Source organism: Panthera uncia (genome assembly GCF_023721935.1).
Source record: "Panthera uncia isolate 11264 chromosome E2 unlocalized genomic scaffold, Puncia_PCG_1.0 HiC_scaffold_20, whole genome shotgun sequence".
Lineage (NCBI taxonomy): Eukaryota > Metazoa > Chordata > Mammalia > Carnivora > Felidae > Panthera > Panthera uncia.
In genome coordinates, this window is record NW_026057589.1 from 8,132,459 (window position 1) to 8,151,322 (window position 18,864).

The 18,864-nt window shown below is 42.5% G+C and overlaps 1 protein-coding gene across 12 annotated transcripts in view; it reads left to right on the forward strand.

Annotated features, from left to right (window-relative positions):
- PRMT7 (protein arginine methyltransferase 7) overlaps positions 1–18,864 on the forward strand; it is a 46,967-nt gene that overhangs the window by 5,959 nt on the left and 22,144 nt on the right. For 11 of the 12 annotated variants that reach the window (XM_049622908.1, XM_049622906.1, XM_049622905.1 and 8 more), the window contains 3 exons: positions 2,896–2,932; positions 9,468–9,617; positions 15,504–15,612. In XM_049622908.1, coding sequence (XP_049478865.1) covers positions 2,896–2,932; positions 9,468–9,617; positions 15,504–15,612 — 296 coding nt within the window. The remainder of the gene's footprint in view (positions 1–2,895; positions 2,933–9,467; positions 9,618–15,503; positions 15,613–18,864) is intronic. The other variant, XM_049622915.1, reaches the window with a different exon arrangement.

Consider the following 18,864-nt stretch of genomic DNA (forward strand, 5'->3'; position numbering starts at 1 on the left):
CTGTGGTGGAGCTAATGAAGAAGATGGGGTTCCCATCCTCAAGGACCATGCAGTTTTTTGTAAGAGACAGACATGTAACGAATCATGACACAGTGAAGAAAGGCCACTGGACATGGGTGCAAAAGTTCATGGAAGCAGTAAGAACCGGCGGCGGGGGGGGGGGGGGGGGGGGGGGGCGGTGATATGTGAGTGATTTCCCAAATCTAAAAGGAGGGAAATTGCTTTCTGAGCAGCAGGGATCACGTGTAACAGTTAGTTTGGGGGATTGCTAGCAGTTTGAGGTAGCTGGAATGTGGTACAAAAGCAGGGCTCTGGTGAGGGTACCGAAAAGGTAGGCAGGATCATGTTGTAAAGGGTGGTAGCAAAATGCAGGAAGAGGAGCATGAGGGTAAGTCTGGGCTCTGTCGTGTCTTAACTCTGACATTGGCTAAGCTCCTTAACTTCCTTGAGCCTCAGTATGATAATATATGTCTCCATACATGTAATAATGTACATTTCCTCACATATAAAGCCTTATTTTAGGGCTCTTTGATGGGTGACAAATACAATGTGTGGTATAGAATAAGGGCTCAAAGATACTACCTTCTTTCAAAAGATTTTGAACATCATTTTGTAAGTGATTGAGATGTTAAACTGGGGAGAAAAAAGTATAAGCTGCATTTTGGGACATTTACTGAGAACAGTGTGGAAAGTGGGTTGGAGGGAGTGGAAGCCATTTGGGTGGATATTGCAACCCTACAGGTGAGGCAGTGGAGGTGGGGAGACAGCTTTGAAGGAGCTTGAGTTTTAATAACTCATTGGTTCAGTGGTGGAAGGAGAGAGAAATTCCAGAAGCACCCAAGATTTCTGATTAGAGTGACTAAGTGGATGGAGCTGTGTTCTGTGAGAGGGATGACCACAGGAGGAATGAGTGTTGCTGGAGAGGAGAAGGTGATGGAGATTAGGTATTTGGGTTTCGACATCCAGGTAGAGATGCAGTGGGCAGATAAACATGGGTCTGGAGCCAGTTTGCAGTTATTAGAATTCAAGATGGAAAAGATGGCAGGCTCTGAGGGAGGGTGTGTGATGAGAAAGGTAGAGGGCTGAAGAAAGAATCTTGGAATAGAGGAGGCAGGAGAACCAGGAGGGAATGGCCAGCAAGTGGAAAAGAAGAAAGTGTTTCAGGAAGAGGGAGTGTCCAACAGAGACAGAAATCCTGGATGTTAGTGATGGAGTTGGTTGATAGTGCTTAGGCAGAATGATGTCTGTGGAGTGGTGGGGAGAGTGGATGATGAGGCTATGAAGATGGGGACCAGAAATGCCTCTTGGAAGGTAGGGAAAGACAGAACCAGATTTCAACTAAGCATTCCTAGGTGGGTTCACATGTAAAAGCCATGGTGTGCCATTAAAACGAAAAGAATGCTATTCTTCTGGTACAGTGCTCCTTGGAGTTTAGAATATGAGCTGCCTGTGTCACAGTTGTGTGGGGTACCAGTTCAAGTGCGTATTTCCAGACTCCAGCTTGATTTTCTGGATCAGGATCTGTTTGCATGTATCGTGAGAATCTGCATTAAAAAATTTTTTTCAGTGTTTCTTAAAAATTTTTTTTATAATGTTTAATTTTGAGAGAGAAAGAGAGAGAGAGAGGAAGAGAGAGCACGACTGGGGGAGGAGCAGAGAGAGAGGAAGACGGAGAATCTGAAGCAGGCTCCAGGTTCTGAACTGTCAACACAGAGCCGGATATGGGGCTCGAACCCACAGACTGCAAGATGATGACCTGAGCTGAAGTCAGCTGCTTAACTGACTGAGCCACCTAGGCGCCCCTAATTTTTATTTGTTTTTGAGAGAGTGCAAGCAAGGGAGGGGCAGAGAGAGAGGGAGACAGAGGATCTGCAGTGGGCTCTGCACTTAGAGCAGCTAGCCCGACTCAGGGCTTGAATTCACAGACAGTGAGATCATGACCTGAGCCAAAGTCAGAGACTCAGTTCAACTGACTGACCCATCCAGGTGCCTTGGCAATGTGCACTTAAAATAAGCTCTCCAAGGATCCCTGGCTAGCTCAATCAGTAGAACATGCAACTCTTGATTTCAGGGTCGTGAGTTCAAGCCCCATGTTGTCTATTTAAAACAAAAACAAAAACAAAAAAATAGGTCTCCAGTGATTCTGGTGTTGATCTGAAGCTGGAGGTCCTCTGTTTAGTGAAAGCACCTTAGCTCTCACCTGCATCTCTCAGAAAGCATCTTTGGGCTGGGCCTGCTGAGTTCTGGGAGCTTATCCTGACTCTGCCAGAGATTTTTCAAGTTTGTGAATTAATAGAAAGTGCTGGGCATGATACCCCTCACTTATACAGCAGGTCCCTGATTCGTCTCTGCAGTGTTGAATCTGTGATTATCGTAATGTGCAAATGTATGCAAGATTATGTAAAGTATTAGACAAATTGAGTCTGAGTTCTGGAGAGAAAAAAAAATGTGTGACATATAACATGATCAGCATGCTGGTGGCTGTGACAGGGCTAACTCCCAGACCATTTTTAGCTCTGAGGTTCTTTGCTGAAAGTAAACATCTTTAAGATTTTTTTTTTCCTGCAATACCAGAGAATTTTAGCTTATAAGTCTACTAAGATAGTTTAAAATGGGCCTGGGTTAGAGATGAAAAGTACAGCAGAGGGAACATTGTTATAATGTATGGTGACTCCACTTAACATATTAAACATTGAGTATAGAATTGTGAATCAATATGTTGTACACCTGAAACTAACGTAACATTGTATGTCAATTATAGTTCAGTAATAAATAAAAAATAAAGTGGGCCTGGATGTTTTTCCATTTGACTTAGGAATGCATTTATATATGTGAATGCTCTCATATGTTAATGGATATCATTAATAGAGGTTCTGACCTTTTGTTTCTTTTTAGATCCTCCTATGCTGATATGTTACATGACAAAGACAGAGTAAGTGTAAAAGGAAACCATTATCTTGCTGTGGTGTTTGAAACCTTTAGTTAGTTACAAGATCAAAAGTTTCCTCCAGAGACATGATGTTAGAATAATGTACAGAGGCAGTATGGTGTAACGAATGGTCAGGAAATCAGTGGGGAGGCCTTGTCCTACTTCCAACTCTGCTGTTCACTTGAGTGTGGCCTTGGAGAAAACATGGGACCTCTGCAGATCTTTTTTATTAGGATTTAAAAGGAGTGGGATATACTAGCTGATCTCCATAATCTCCTCTAGATACAGATTCTCTACACAGTTTTACCTCGTGTAGTCCGTTTGTAATTTTAAAATCATATCTCTAGAGGCCACTGCAGACTGTTTTGTAAAAGCAAATTTGACTTCTGTTGCACTGTGACATTTCAGCTTTTTGTTTGTTTGTTTCTTTTTGTTTCATCTGAGTTTTCTTTTCCTGTTTGAATTATGTTACAGTTCTGGTGTTAACGGTGGTTAGCAATGCAAGCTTTCCTGGCCTACCAGAGTGCTTGACTGGTCATTCTCATCTGGATGGCTCAGAAATGCGGAGGCTTGAAGGCAAAGGATTCAGGCTTAAGAGCTAAGCAGTGTAGGGTAAGAGAAAGAGCAGGGCACATGGTCAGGTTGGTCATGAGGCTTTGTTGTTGGTGTCTACTTCATCCAGCCCTGGTTAACTGCTCAGTATGCATACTTCTTGGCAACATCATGACATAACAGTCTCCTTGAGCATCATTAGTGTGTAGAATACACCAAAAGGGGCTAGGTGCTTCCCTGATTTTTATCAAATAGCTGAGTGCCTTTGCTGAGCTATTGGGGAATTATAGGATGTGGACAGACATTGTTTCTGAATTTGACTAATTCTCTCTAGCTTAGTGGTCTTGGCTTCTTACTGGTTTCTTGAGCTTGTGAGCCTCTCTGATTTTAGTATCATCTGCAAAGATGATCCTTTTTGACTCAAATTCCAGGGGATTTGAACAAATGGCATTGCCATTCATTCAGTCAGCCAGGCCAGAAAAATGGCACCCTTTTCCTCATCTGAGCACACAGTCTATCATCAAATTGTGTGAATCTTTCAACCCTACTGCCTGCTCAGACCTCATTTACTAGTGTTGACCTCTCTTCCTTTCTTTACATAGCAGCCCAAGGGGTCTTTCTGAAATGCCAATCCATGTTATTCTTCTGCTTAAAACCCTCAGAACCCTGTTTAGCACCATCCTCGGTGGCCTCTCGCTGTTGTCAAGTTAAAATCAAAACTCGTTTGAGGAACGTTCCTACCTCTTCATTAATTAACCCCCCCCCTTTTAAAAAATATTTATTTTTGAGAGAGACAGAGTGAGCTGGGGAGGCACAGAGAGAGAGGGAAACATGGAATCCGAAGCAAATTCCAGGCTCTGAGCTGTCAGCACAGAGCCCGACACGGGGCTCAAACCCATGAACTGTGAGACTAAGACTTGAGCCGAAGTCAGGTGCTTCACCGACTGAGCCAGCCAGGCACCCCCCTTTTCTTCTCTTTTTATATTGAGTCCCATGTTTCCTGGTTCCCCTGTGTTCCTCTGTGGTTCACCCTCTCTTTTTGTTGAAGCACATTCTTCTCAGTGTCCTATGAGAGGGTGCATGGGAGGTGAGAGTTTAAAAACTTTGCTAATCTGAAAACTTCTTTATTCTGTCCTTACAGTTAAGACTTAGGCTGAATATGGATTCTGATTGGGAAATCACTTTTTGTCAGAATTTTGACATTATCCATTTTCTTTTATTTATTATTATTTTAATGTTTATTTTTGAGAGAGCGAGTGTGAGCATGGGAGGCGGAGAGGACAGAGGATCTGAAGTGGGCTCTGTGCTGACACCAGAGAGCCTGATGTAGGGCTCAAACTCAATAACTGCGAGATCATGACCTGAGCTGAAGTCGGACGCTTAACCAACTGAATCACCCAGGTGTCCCTAAAGATTTTAAGTAATTTGTATACCCAACCTGGAGCTTGAACCCACAACCCCAAGATCAAGAGTCACATGTTCCACCAACTGATCCAGCCAGGCACCCCCTATTCATTATTTATTTATTTTTATTTATTTTTGAGAGATAGAGAGACAGCGTGAGCAGGGGAGGAACAGAGAGAGAAGGAGACACAGAATCCAAAGCAGGCTCCAGGTTCTGAGCTGTCAGCACAGAGCCCGACGCAGGGCTCGAACCCATGAACTGCGAGATAGTGACCTGAGCTGAAGTCAGACGCTCAACTGACTGAGCCACCCAGGCGCCCCACTATTCATTTTCTTTTAGAATTCAGTGCTGCTATTTTAAGATTTATTAGCATTCTTACTCTTTAAAAAACTTTTTTATTGTGACAGACATACAGAAGAGTATAAAATGTGTATGTATAGTTTAAAAAAGAATAGTAAATGTTCATAGACTTACCACTCAGCTTGGAAATAGAACATTACAGTTACTCACAATTCCCCTGTGTACTCCTAGATTGCATTCCTTTTTCTTCCCCTAGAAGTTTCCACTGTCTTGAATTTTATATCAGTCACTCCCTTACTTTTCTTTATAGTTTTACCACCTGTTGTATTAAAAAAGTAAATTCCTAGTTTTGCCTGTTTGTGAACTTTATATAATGGAGTCATACTGTTTAATCTTTATGACTTTCTTCTTTGCTCACCATTATTTTTGAGATTCATCCATTTTTCATGAGGCTGTAGTTCATGCATTTTCATGATGTTTGGATTCCATTGTATAAATATATCATCGCTTACCTGTTATTCTGTTGGTAGACTTTGGGGTTATTTCTAACTTGTTGCTGTTGTACGTAGTGCTCCTAGAATATTCTAGGACCTGTACTCTGGGATACTCTTCTCTAGATTGGTATATCTAAGAATGGAGTTGCTGCCCATTGAGTTTGTTCAACTTTATGAGGTAATGTCAGATTGTCTCCCAAAGGATCATGCCATTTTACATTCTCATACTTGTGTATGGTAGTTCTTCTTGTTTCATGTCCTTGCCATTATTTGGTATTAACCAATTTACATTCTTGACAGTCTGATAGGTATGATCCAGCCTGTCATTGTCAGTTTTAATTTGCATTCTTCTGGTTACTACTGAGTATGAACTCTTTTTGTTCCTTGGCTTTTCGTGTTTCCTCTTTTTTTTTTTTCTTTTTTTTTTGAGAGAGAGAGAGAGACACAGAGCATAAGCACGGGAAAGGCAGAGCGTTAGGGAGACACAGAATCCACAGCAGGCTCCAGGCTCTGAGCTGTTAGCACTGAGCAGACATGGGGCTTGAATGCACGAACTGCGAGATCATGACCTGACTTGAAGTCGGATGCTTAACTGAGCCACCCAGGTGCCCTTCATGTTTCTTCTTTTAATACTTAGTTATTTATAAGAGTTCTTTATGTATTTTGGGTACTTATCATTTGTCAGTTACATGTATTGTAGGTGTCTTACTTTATGGGTTGTTTTTTCATCTGATAAATGCAAGTTCTTAAATTTAATGTCAGGATTTATTTTTTAATCTTTGTTGGCTGGTACTTTTTGTCTCTTGTTTAAGAAATCCTTCCCTTTGCCAAGGTTTTTTTTTTTAAGTTTATTTATTTATTTTGAGAGAGAGAAAGCATGGGCAAGGAGGGGCAGAGAAGAGAGACAGAACCCCAAAGCAGGCTCTGCGCCATCAGTGAACAACCTGATGTGGGGCTCGAACTGATGAACTGTGAGATCATGACCTGAGATAAGGTCAAGAGTCCCACACTTGATCCAGGTGCTGCCCCTTTGCCAAGGTTTTTTCTTAATTTTTTTCTTAATTTTTTTTTTTTTTAACATTTATTTATTTTTGAGAGACAGAGTGAGACAGATCATGAGTGGGGGAGGGGCAGAGAGCGAGGGGGACAGGATCTGAAGCAGGCTCCAGGCTCTGAGCTGTCATCACAGAGCCTGATGCGGGGCTCAAAATCATGGACCACGAAATCATGACCTGAGCCAAAGTTGGATGCTTAACCGACTGAGCCATCCAGGCGCCCCGTTGATTTTTTTTAACATTTATTTATTTTTGAGAGAGAGAGAGAGAGTGAGAGAGAGAGAGCGCATGCAAGAGGGGAAGAGGCAGAGAGAGGGGGGAGACACAGAATCCAAAGCAGGCTCCAGGCTCTTGAGCTGTCAGCACAGAGCCCGATGCGGTGTCCAAACTCACAAGCTGTGAGATCATGACCTGATCCGAAGTTGGACGCTCAGCCAACTGAGCCACCCAGGTGCCCCTCCTCTGCCAAGGTTTTAAAGGCTGCTGCTGATATATAAAATTTCAGTTGATTTTTATTTATTGATTTGAAGTTCTGTAATCTTAAGTTTTTTTTAATGTTTGTTTATTTTGAGAGAGAGGGAGAGAGCATGTGCATGCACTAGGGGGAGTGGCAGAGAGAGAGAGAGCATCCCAAGCAGGCTCTGAGCTGATAGTGCAGAGCCCAATATGGCCACCATCTCACGAAATGTGAGATCATGAGCTGAAATCAAGAGATGCCTAACTGAGCCACCCAGGTGTACCTCAAAATGTATTTGCTAAAAGTTGTTTATAATCTTTAATCTTTCTAATATTGGCAGCATATATAGTGGTACCGTGCTCTTTCCCCCACCCCTTGTTCCCAGTTTTTGCTTACTTCTTTTTTCCCTTTTGTTTTTTGACTTATCAGAGGCTCATCAATTAGATTTTTGAAATAACTTTTATAAAAAATTTCTATAAAATCTCCATATTTGTTCCCTGGTTCATTAATTTTTGTGTTTTATTATTTTTATTTATCTGCTGATTAGAGATTATATTGCAGTCCTCTTTCTAATTTTTTGAGACAGATGCTTACCTTATCTCTTGTCTTTTGTAATGTATTTCTTTCCAAATATTGCTTTTAGCTATCCCCTGAGTTTTGATAATGTAATTTTAAAAAGTTCAGTTCTAGATATTTTCTAATTCTCTTTTGATTTAGTTCTTTACCTGTGAGTTTAGAATTTCTCAAGTTCAAAAATCTCTTTTTCTTTAGTTATATTTTTGTTATTGAGATCTCTGACTTGATTGCACTCAGGTCTGAGAATGTTGCCCTTTTGATATCAGTCCTGTATTATGTTCTGTTGTATAACAAGTTATCCCAGAATTTAATGGTTGAAAAGAGTTATTATTGTCTCATCATTTCTATGGGTTCAGAATCTGAGCTCAAGCCTAGCTGTGTGCCCTGACTCTGGGTCCCTTGCAGGCTGTGATCAAGGTGTCACCCTGTCAGGCAGTCACCTTAAGGCTCAGTTGAGGGGAATCTACTTCCCCTCAGAGGAGTTTGGCCTCTTTCTTTTTTTAATTTTTTTATGTTTGTTTATTTATTTTTGAGACAGTAACAGAGCATGAGTGGGAGAGGGGCAAAGAGAGAGGGAAACACAGAATCTGAAGCAGGCTCCAGGCTGTCAGCACAGAGCCCGACGTGGGGCTCGAACCCACCAACCGTGAGATAATGACCTGAAGTCAGACGCTTAACCAACTGAGCCACCCAGGCGCCCCCAGGAGTTTGGCCTCTTAATGTTTCTTTCTAACTTGCCAGCTCATTAGTGCATTTTAAAAGATTTGCATGTATTTTCCGTATCATTATTGTTTTCATCAGAAGGGTCAGGGTACCTATGGAGCCAAACTGTTACAGATTGGAAATGTATCTGTGTCAGCTGCTAAAGACCTGAACTAAAAACAAAGAAATGATTTCCTGAGGAGGGGATTATTTTTTGAGACAAGGAACCCCTGTGAATTAGAGTCCAGTAAGGAAATCCAAAGCCATGTTACTATTTCAACAGAGGGAATTTCACAGGCGGAATTGGTAACACAGATGTGGGAGACCTGGGAAGCAAATGGGAGCACCAAGGTTACCTAGTGGTAGTAATTGCAGGAGGCAGCTAACTTGCCTAGGGCTGATGATACAGAAGAGTGAGCTTCATGAGTCTGGAAGCATGGAGGAGAGGTCCTGTGGAACTGGTGCTCAGCTCTCCGAGAGGGACAGCTGCATGAGTGCTGCGCCTGTCTCTGAGGTGCCCAAGGAGGCTGGTGATGAGAGTATAGAGAGGAGCTGGGGAGGAGCTGACATCTGGAGCTGGCTGCCACTTCTGGGAGGACCCTGATGAGAGCAGCAACCATTTGGGAAGGAACAAGTTTTCTGCCTCTTCCTACCTGCCGGTCGCCCTGTAGTTCCCCTGTTGTCCATACCTAATAGCTGGAAAAGGAGAAGGTTGTTGGCAGAGCCCCAGCCCCTCTAAGCAGAGTACAAAAGAGTGGGTGTGGAGGGAGGGACAATCACCAAATAAAAGGCAAGAGGCTGACCCAGTGCTCTGGGAGTCTGTCAAGGCCTGCTTTACTCAACTAGCCAATGCTGTTCCTTGACAGGCCAGAAAGCCATGGAGCCATGACTTACACTGCTGCTGCCGCCATCCATGACTCCCAAACTTCACAAAGTATCCTTGCATTTGTTTATAGTAACTGGTATGAAGTGATAGCTGTTTCTCCTTTTCTCTTAGAATATAAAATATTATCAGGGTATCCGGGCTGCTGTGAGCAGGGTGAAGGACAGAGGACAGAAGGCTTTGGTTCTTGACATTGGCACTGGCACGGGACTCTTGTCAATGATGGCGGTCACAGCAGGGGCTGACTACTGCTATGCCATTGAGGTGAGCCACACTGTTCAGATATGTGTCCTGTGTGTTGTGTGGGAAGTCCGTCATGTACCTTGCCTATCCGTTTGTTTACAAATGTTCATGGAGTGCTCACTCTGTTTCAGGCATAGAGCCAGGTTCTAAGGATATGGAGATGAATCAGACACCTTTCCTTAACCCAGGGTCTCCTTTTTTCCTCTGAAAACAGCAGTCCTCAGTCTTGGCCTCATGTCAGAATCACTTAAGTACTTAAATAGCTTCAGAAAATACTGATGTGTAACTGCCTACCCTGCCTCACCACCCCGCTATCCTGACTCCAGTTTTAATTTAATTATTCTGAGATGTGGCCTGGGCATTGGGAGTTTTAACTGTGCACCAAGGTTGAGACCTGCTCGTTTAAATTTTTTTTTATTAAAAAAATATTTTTTAATGTTTTTATTTTTGATGGAGAGAGAGAGAGAGCATGAGTGGGGGAGGAGCAGAGAGAGAGGGAGACACAGAATCCGAAGCAGGCTCCAGGCTTTGAGTTGTCGGCACAGAGCCGGACACGTGGCTCGAACTCACGAACCATGAGATCATGACCTGAGCTGAAGCCGGATGCCCAACTGAGCCACCCAGGCGCCCCTAATTTTTTTTTTTTTTTTTAACATTTATTCATTTTTGAGAGTGAGAGGCAGAGAATGAGCGGGAGAATGGCAGAGAGAGAGGGAGACATAGAATCCGAAGCAGGCTCCAGGCTCCGAGCTGTCAGTACAGGGTCCGACGCAGGGCTTGAACCCACGGACTGTGAGATCATGACCCGAGCTGAAGTTGGACACTTAACCGACTGAGCCACCCAGGCGCCCGAGACCTGCTAGTTTAAATGTCTCCATTGAGCCTGCTATCTTACTATGTTTGTCAGTAGTTGGGCAGTCTGTCATTTCATTTCTTTATTGTAACATTAAACATACATTGTTTTGCTGATAAATAATGCATTCTACCATAGAAAATATGGTAAATGTAAAACAAAAATAGCATGTTAACACAATGTTAACCATCGTTGAAATTTTGGCATATATTCTTCACAGCTTTTGGGAAAAGGTGGAATGTATTTAAACACTTTTTCCTACAAGATTTGGTTTGTATGGTGATTGAGTTGTGAATAACAAAGTCCCAAAATAACAGTGGCTTAAACAAGATAGAAGATTTTTGCTTTCTCACATAAAGTCTGGAGGCAGCACTCTGGGGTATTCTACTCAGACTCCTTCTAGCTCCCCACCCCTCTTTCCCTATAGTGTGGCCCTCATGCTCATGATCTAGAAAGGTGGGCATTTTAGGCTGAGGGAATCCCGTATTGTATTGTCCAGAGTCGTGGCAAACAGGGTCAGGGTAGAAATCCAGAAAGGTAGATTGTAGCCACACTATGGAGGACCTGAGTGCTACAATAAAGACTTCTAACTTCAATATCCTGAATTAGTTGTTCTTAACCTGAAATAAGAATAATGGGCTTCAGGGGTGCCTGGGTGGCTCAGTCGGTTAAGCATCCGACTTCAGCTCAGGTCATGATCTCGCAGTCCGTGAGTTTAAGCCCCACATCGGGCTCTGTGCTGACAGCTTGGAGCCTGGAGCCTGCTTCAGATTCTGTGTCTCCCTTTCTCTGACCCTCCCCCATTCATGCTCTGTCTCTCTCTGTCTCAAAAATAAATAAACATTAAACAAAAAAAAAGAATAGATTTAAGGGGCCCTTGGGTGGCTCGGTCATTTAAGTGCCCGACTTCAGTTCAGGTCATGATCTCAGCACTCGAGCCCCACATCAGGCTCTGTGCTGACAGCTCAGAGCCTAGAACCTGCTTTGGATTCTGTCTCCCTCTCTTTCTGTCCCTCCCCCACATGTGCTCTTTCTCTCTCTCAAATATAAATAAACATTAAAAAGAAAATCTTTAAAAAAAAAAAAAAAGAAGAAGAATGGGCTTCAGGTCTCCATGGAGAGACCTGAGAGAGGTAGGGGTGTGTGTGTATGTGTATGAGTGTATGACTCTGTGCACTTGTCTCAGGACTTCATAAAAAGATCAAGAGTCATTTCTTGGCCTTCTGGGGCATCATCAAGATTTTTTTTTGAGAGAAGAGAGACAAAGAGAATATGAGCAGGAGAGAGGGAGGGGGAGAGAGAGAACCCCAAGCAGATTCCACATCCAGCATGGTTACCTGATGCAGGGTTCAGTCTTACAAACTGTGAGATCATGACCTGAGCCAAAATCAAGAGTCGGATGCTTAACCAACTGAGCCACCCAGGTGCCTCCATCATCATGATTTTTAAATAGATACAAAGAAATTTATTTATATTTTAGGATAGTTACCTTAGTTAGTCTCAAGTAAATTTTATTATCCTTACTTTACAAATGAAGAAACTAAGACCCAGAGAGATTAAAGACTTAATCTCACAATTAATAAGTAGGAGAGCTAGACCTGGAGACTTGGTCTTTGGGTTGCTAATTAAGGTGCTAGCCCTATAGTGGTATCTTTGATGGGAGAGGATGTGTGAGTGTGAGATTTCTAGCATGGTTGTCTGGGGGAACAGTGATGCTGTTGACTGGTGAGAGGAACTCAAGAAGATACTTACTTTGTAGGAAAGATAATGCATTTCATGTTGGATGTGGTAAGTATGAGAGAGACAGGTCCCAGGGCAGGAGTCACTATATGCGTGGACTGCTAATTGAAAATACAGGGTGAGGGGGCACCTGGGTGGCTCAGTCGGTTGAGCGTCTGACTCTTGATTTCAGCTTAGGTCATGATCTTACAGTTTGTGATTTGAGCCCCACTTCAGGCTCCTCACTCTTAGTGCAGAGCCTGTTTGAGATTTCTCCTTCCTTCCCTCTCTCTGTGCCCCTCCCCTGCTCGCTCTCTCTCTCAAAATGAGTAAATAAACTTAAAAAAAAAGTACACACATACGTATATATATGTTATATATATATTTTACATATTATGTATATTATGTATATGTATAATATATATGTATATATATATTTACGGTAAGAACATGTTTTCTGGCAGAATTGGTAGGACTGTGCTGTTGGGTTTTTCTATATATTTCCATCTCAGTTACCTGGATTTCTAATTTCTGTCTTGGTGCTCTGGTCTGTGATTCTCAGATCTTTTCTTTTTGGCTCTTGACATCTTATGGTGGCCTCCCAGCTTTTACTTTAGTGACCAACTTTTGAACCTCTCAACTCAGTTCTAGCTGGACTGCCCTGTGGTTTTCAACTCTGCTTGAACTCCACAACTGGAAAGACAGGTCTAGAACAATGAGTGAGAACCTGCTAGTCTCTGGAGATGGACGTCTGAATCTTTAGAGAGTGGCATGTACAGGCGGATTTCCAAACTCATTTGCAGATGTGGCAGGTGAAGCTGGCATTGTAGGAGATTGTTCAAGGAGAGAGTAAAATGAGAAGGGCAGAGCTGGGGACATGCCTGTGAGGGAAGAAGGGTGGCCAGTAAAGGCAAGTTCAGACAGACGAAAAGAGATCCTAGAGGGCAGGGGTGGAAGCCAAGGTTGCAGGGGATTCATGGGAAAAAGGAAGTGGTCAGCAAGTGTGGATGTTCTAGCCCAGCGTTGTCATATAGAACTTTCTGTGATGCTGAATATTCTATAGCTCTGCTGGCCAACATAGTGGTCCGTAGCCACATATGACTGCTGAGCACTTGCAGCGTGACTAGTATGAGGAACTGAATTTTTTTTTTAATGTTTATTTATTTATTTTTTTTTGAGACAGAGAGAGAGAGAGAGAGAGAGACAGAGTGTGAGTCGGGCAGGGGTAGAGAGAAAGAGACACAGAATCTGAAACAGGCTCCAGGCTCCGAGCTGTCAGCACAGAGCCCGACGTGGGGCTTGAGCTCACAAACTCCAAGATCATGATCTGAGCTGAAGTCGGACACTTAACCGACTGAGCCACCCAGATGCCCTGAGAACTGAATTTTTAAATTTCACTCAGTTTGAATCAACTTCTATTTAAATGCATGTGGTCACTGTATTAGCACTGATGTAGCAGTTGAGTAGGATGAGGACTGAGAGAAAGCTGTTAGGTTGGCAGCTAGGAGGTGACCTCCTTTAAATGGTATTTTCAGGGGAATAGGTTTGAGGAGTAGATGGAATACAAGGAATTACAGACAGTGACTATAAACTTCTCTTTTAACACGTTTGAAAAGTGAGGAATATTTTGGGAAGGTGTATTAGTTACAGTGATTTCTTTGGCAAATGTTTTGAGAATAAAGCATGGTCCTGGTTTCCTCACTTATTTTCCTTCTTTGTAAGAGCAAGAAGAACTTTCTCAGAAATCTCTAGCAAACCTCTCTTTGGGTATCTTTGGCCAGAATAAGGTTCAATCCTATTTAACTTACTTCAGTGACATGGCCTGAGAGATTCAGTTACACTTAGATCAGACAGGTGTACCACTTGGAAGTGATACAGTCAGTCCCCCAAACTGACTGGAGGTGCAGGGGAGTACACAGAATGATGTTGGGAAGCCATCTTCAGGGGCCATTCCAGAAAGAAGTGTTCTGGGAGAGATTTTGAGGTCTTAAGCTAAGGAGGAGACTGTGAATGTCAAGCCTGAAGGGTCAACAGAAGAGATGAGTGATAATGTCCAGAGGCAGGAGGGCTGAGGGGATGATACAAACTTGTGATACTTTGGGGTGGAGGCAAAGTGATGGGTGAGAACTGAGGTCTTGAGGCCCTCAGACTACATCTAAAAACACCAAGCCAGATCCTAGAAATAATTTGAAACAGATTGGAACGATTTTTTTCCTAGGTAAGCACATATGTATCCTTTACAGAAGAATATAGCATTTCCTCTTGATTTTAATAAAAGAAGTATGTGTTCATGGTAGAAAATATGGAAAACGCAGAAAAGGACTTAGGAAAAATGGAAATCTTGTCCTGTGACCAGTTACTTTATCATTTTGTTCTATTTCCACTCTGTAGGTGTGGCCGCATGTGCATCTGTATTTTTTATGCACTATCGTGGTTGGAGCCGTGCAATCTAAGTTGGGCAAGCTAGAAAGTAAGAGTTGGAGGGGTTTGTGTTTAGGGATAAGTGAAGGGTTTAGAAAGGCTTTTGGAGAAGCGGGGGCTTCATGCTTCCTGGAAAGTTGGGTTTGCCTTGGCAGGTTGGGGTAGGGCAGAGAAGGCTAAGGCTTCCCTAGTGCACAATAAGATCAGTGTGGCAGGAGCATCAGTCATGGGTGGGGATGGATTAGGAGGGGAATAAGGCTGGGGGAACTAAGGTGGTTCATATTATGGAGGTCCTCGAATGCCATAAAATAGAGGCTGTATTATGCCAGCAGCGAGGATTTGGGACAGTTTTGAGCTGACGCCTGTTTACATTTAACAACTAATGCAGTAACAGTCTCACTTCCTTCTAGAGAGTACATTTGTCCAGCCCCATTCCCCCAGGGTGTGGTTTTGTGAAGCAAATCCCCTTGCTGCCTTCTTCTAGCCTGGCTCTGACACCTGCCGTCCTTACTAGGTAGTGCAACCTTCCTGGGAAGCCCTGCGTCCCCATTGTGCCTAGCATGTAAGGTTTAACTCCTGCAAGTTAAACCCAGTGGATGGCCTTCCCTTTGTGTTCATTTTTATGACATACATTTGGAGAATAAACTATTTAAGTTACAAAGGTGAAGTCTCATTTATTTTGATCAAATCAGCCCAAGAAATATTTTGCCTGTATCAAACAGTAACAGAGGTACATTTTATATATTCGGGAGGTAACTCTGTAATGGAGACCTCTTTTACTTCAAGTCTAAGAACCTGTATCAAGACATATTGTGTCTTGATTCTCCATTTAAAGAGAGATTACTAATCTTTGATGTTAGGATGTTATTTAATTTATTGCTCATTTTTACTTGGGTTTTGGCTCTAATTTCTAGGTTTTCAAGCCTATGGCTGATGCTGCTGTAAAGATTGTGGAGAAAAATGGCTTCAGTGATAAGATTAAGATTATTAACAAGCATTCCACTGAGGTGACGATGGGGCCAGGTAAGATCAACACATACTGTTTTGAGGGGTGCCTGGGTGGCTCATTCGGTTGAGCATCTGACTCTTGATTTCTGCTCAGGTCATGATCTCATGGGGCTCTGCTCTGACAGCATGGAGCCTGCTTGGGATTCTCTCTCTGCCCCTCTCATGATAGTGCGCTTTCTCGTGCTCTCTCTCTCTCAAAATAAATAAACTTAAAAAAAGCCAAAACATACTGTTTTAAAAGCCTTATTCACTCTTATAGGAGAGAAGAAAAGGTTTATTCTAGTTATCTGGAATAAACGTATTCAGGTTATTGAAGAGAAATGGGGCCTCTCTACTTGGTCTGAAGATAAGTACTTTGCTTCTCTACTAGTGAAAATAAATCAGCAGTGAGTAAACCAAAACTAATGCTCAACAGTGGTGAGACAAATGGAACTTCCTTTTGCTTTAAGCAAGTTGAAATTCTTATGTGACTCAGTTCTCAGAGATTTGAGTTTTATCGACAGAAGTAAAACTAAGTAGATAGCAGAAAGAGGTTTGCTTAGTGCTGACATCCTGCTTCAGCATCCAACATGAGAGATTTGCCTATATAGTACAGTCTCTCCAGGTTTTCAGAATATTTTTTATAGTCTAGGTATTTGAGTCAGACTTCTAAAATTTCACATGCCACTTGATACCTGGAGAGACAGTGGAAAGATTTGCAAAAGAAGCTTCTGGAATGAGGTTATGTATATCACCAGTTTTTTAAAATGCAGTATTTTAGATGGAAGCATCTATATAAGATCAACGTTTTTGTCCCATTTAAAAAAAATGTTTTTTTAAATGGAGAATCTGAAACATGCCCAAAAGAAAGGATTAGTGTCCCCTTTATTTTTGACGCCTACAAAAGAGTGTGCAAATAATTATCTCATTTTTTAGTCCACGTTATTGAGGTATAATGTACATAAAATGAGTGCATCTGGGGCACTTGGATGGCTCAGTCAGTTAAGCGCCCAACTTCGGCTCAGGTCATGATCTCACGGTTCCGGAGTTCAAGCCCCACATCAGGCTCTGTGCTGACAGCTCAGAGCCTGGAACCTGCTTCAGATTCTTTCTCTCCCTCTCTGTCTGCCCCTCCCCAGTGCGGTGTGCACTCTCTCTTTCTCTCTCTCTCTGTCTCAAAAATATACATTAAAAAATTTTTTTTAAAAATGAGTGCATCTGTCTTAAGTATATAGTTTGAGTTTGGACAAATGTAAACACATTTGTAACCTCTTCTGCATTCCAGACTGTAGAAAGTCTTTACCGTGCACAAAGAGATTTCTTCATGACGCTTTATAGTCTTTTGCCTCCATATCACTGATCCTAAGCACCCACTGATGTGCTTTCTTCTTCTTTTTTTTTTTTTTTTTAACGTTTATTCATTTTTGAGACAGAGAGAGACAGAGCATGAATGGGGGAAGGTCAGAGAGAGAGGGAGACACAGAATCTGAAACAGGCTCCAGGCTCTGAGCAGTCAGCACAGAGACTGACGCGGGGCTCGAACTCACAGACCGCGAAATCATGACCTGAGCCGAAGTCGGGTGCCCAACCGACTGAGCCACCCAGGCACCCCTGATGTGCTTTCTTCAATGTAGATTAGTTCCCCCCCCCCCCCTTTCTAGAATTTTGAGTAAGTGAAATCACCCACATGTACTCTTTCTTTTCTTTAGCATGATGCTTTTGGGTTTCATCCACGTTCTGTGGATAAAGGGTTGCTGAGTAGCACTGTATGTGTGCATACTTTAATTTGTTCATCCCCTCACCTACTGATGGACATGTTAGTTTCTTAGATTTTGGGGTTTACTGTTTTTTTTCTTTTGTGGTGTCTAATCTGCTGAGTACATCTAGTGAACTTTTTATTTCTCATACTGTATTTTTCATATATAAAGGTTTCCTTTGATTCTTTTTTATAACTTGCATCGCTCTTATTTTTTCATGTGATTTTTTTTTTTTTTTTTATTCATTTTTGGGACAGAGAGAGACAGAGCATGAATGGGGGAGGGGCAGAGAGAGAGGGAGACACAGAATCGGAAACAGGCTCCAGGCTCCGAGCCATCAGCCCAGAGCCCGATGCGGGGCTCGAACTCACGGACCGCGAGATCGTGACCTGGCCGAAGTCGGACGCTTAACCGACTGCGCCACCCAGGCGCCCCCATGTGATTTTTTAAATAGTTGTCATATCTATATTAGCTGGAGTTTTTTGTTTTTATTTTTTTTTTAAGAGTACATTACTTAAAGTTTATTTTGAGAGAGAGAGAACACGTGCACATGTGTGAGCCAGTTGGAGAGGGGCAGAGAGAGAGAGGGAGAGAATTTCAAGTAGGCCTCCACACTGTCAGTGCAGAGCCTGACACAGGGCTTGATCTCATGAACTATGACATCATGACCTGAGCTGAAATTAAGAGTTGGACCCTTAACCAACTGAGCCACCCAGGTAGCTGTTTTAACATCCTTATCTTCTGCTTCCACTGCCTCAGTCTTTCCTGGGTTTATTCTGCTAATTTTTATCCTGATTCTGGATTACATTTTTCTTCTTCACATGTCTAATAATTTTTATTTGGATGCCATGTATGGTGGGAGTTTTGCATTGCTGAGTACCAGAGTTTATTGTCTCCCTTTAAAAACTTTGGGGGCATCTGGGTGGTTCAGTCAGTTAAGCGTCTGACTTTGGCACAGGTCATGATTTCATGGTTTGTGAGTTCAAGCCCCACCTTGGACTCTCTGCTGTCAGCACAGAGCCTGCTTTGGATTTTCTATCTCCCTCTCTCTGTCTTGTGTCTGCTCACTCCCTCTCAAAAATAAATATAATTTTTTTTTTTTAAGTTAAAAAAAAGCCTTTGCCTGGCATGCATTTGGGCTACTAATAGGTTAGTTTGATCCTTTCAGGGCTTGTTTTTAAGCTTTGCTGGAGCAGGGTTAGAATAGCTTTATTTATTTATTTATTTATTTATTTATTTTTAAAGATTTTTATTTTTAATCTCTACACCCAATGTAGGACTTGAACTCACAGCCCTGAGATCAAGAGCCACATGCTCCACTGATTGAATCACCTGGCACCCCGGGTTAGAATAATTTTAAGTCAGGTTTTCTCAACAGTGACATTTTGGGCCTGATAATTCTTTGTTGGGAGGAGCTGTCCTGTGTATTGGAGGATGTTTACCCCTGGCTTCTAACCAGTAGAAGCTAATATCACCTACTCCCCCACTAGCATTTGTACCAACCAGAAATGTCTCCAGACATTGCTGAATG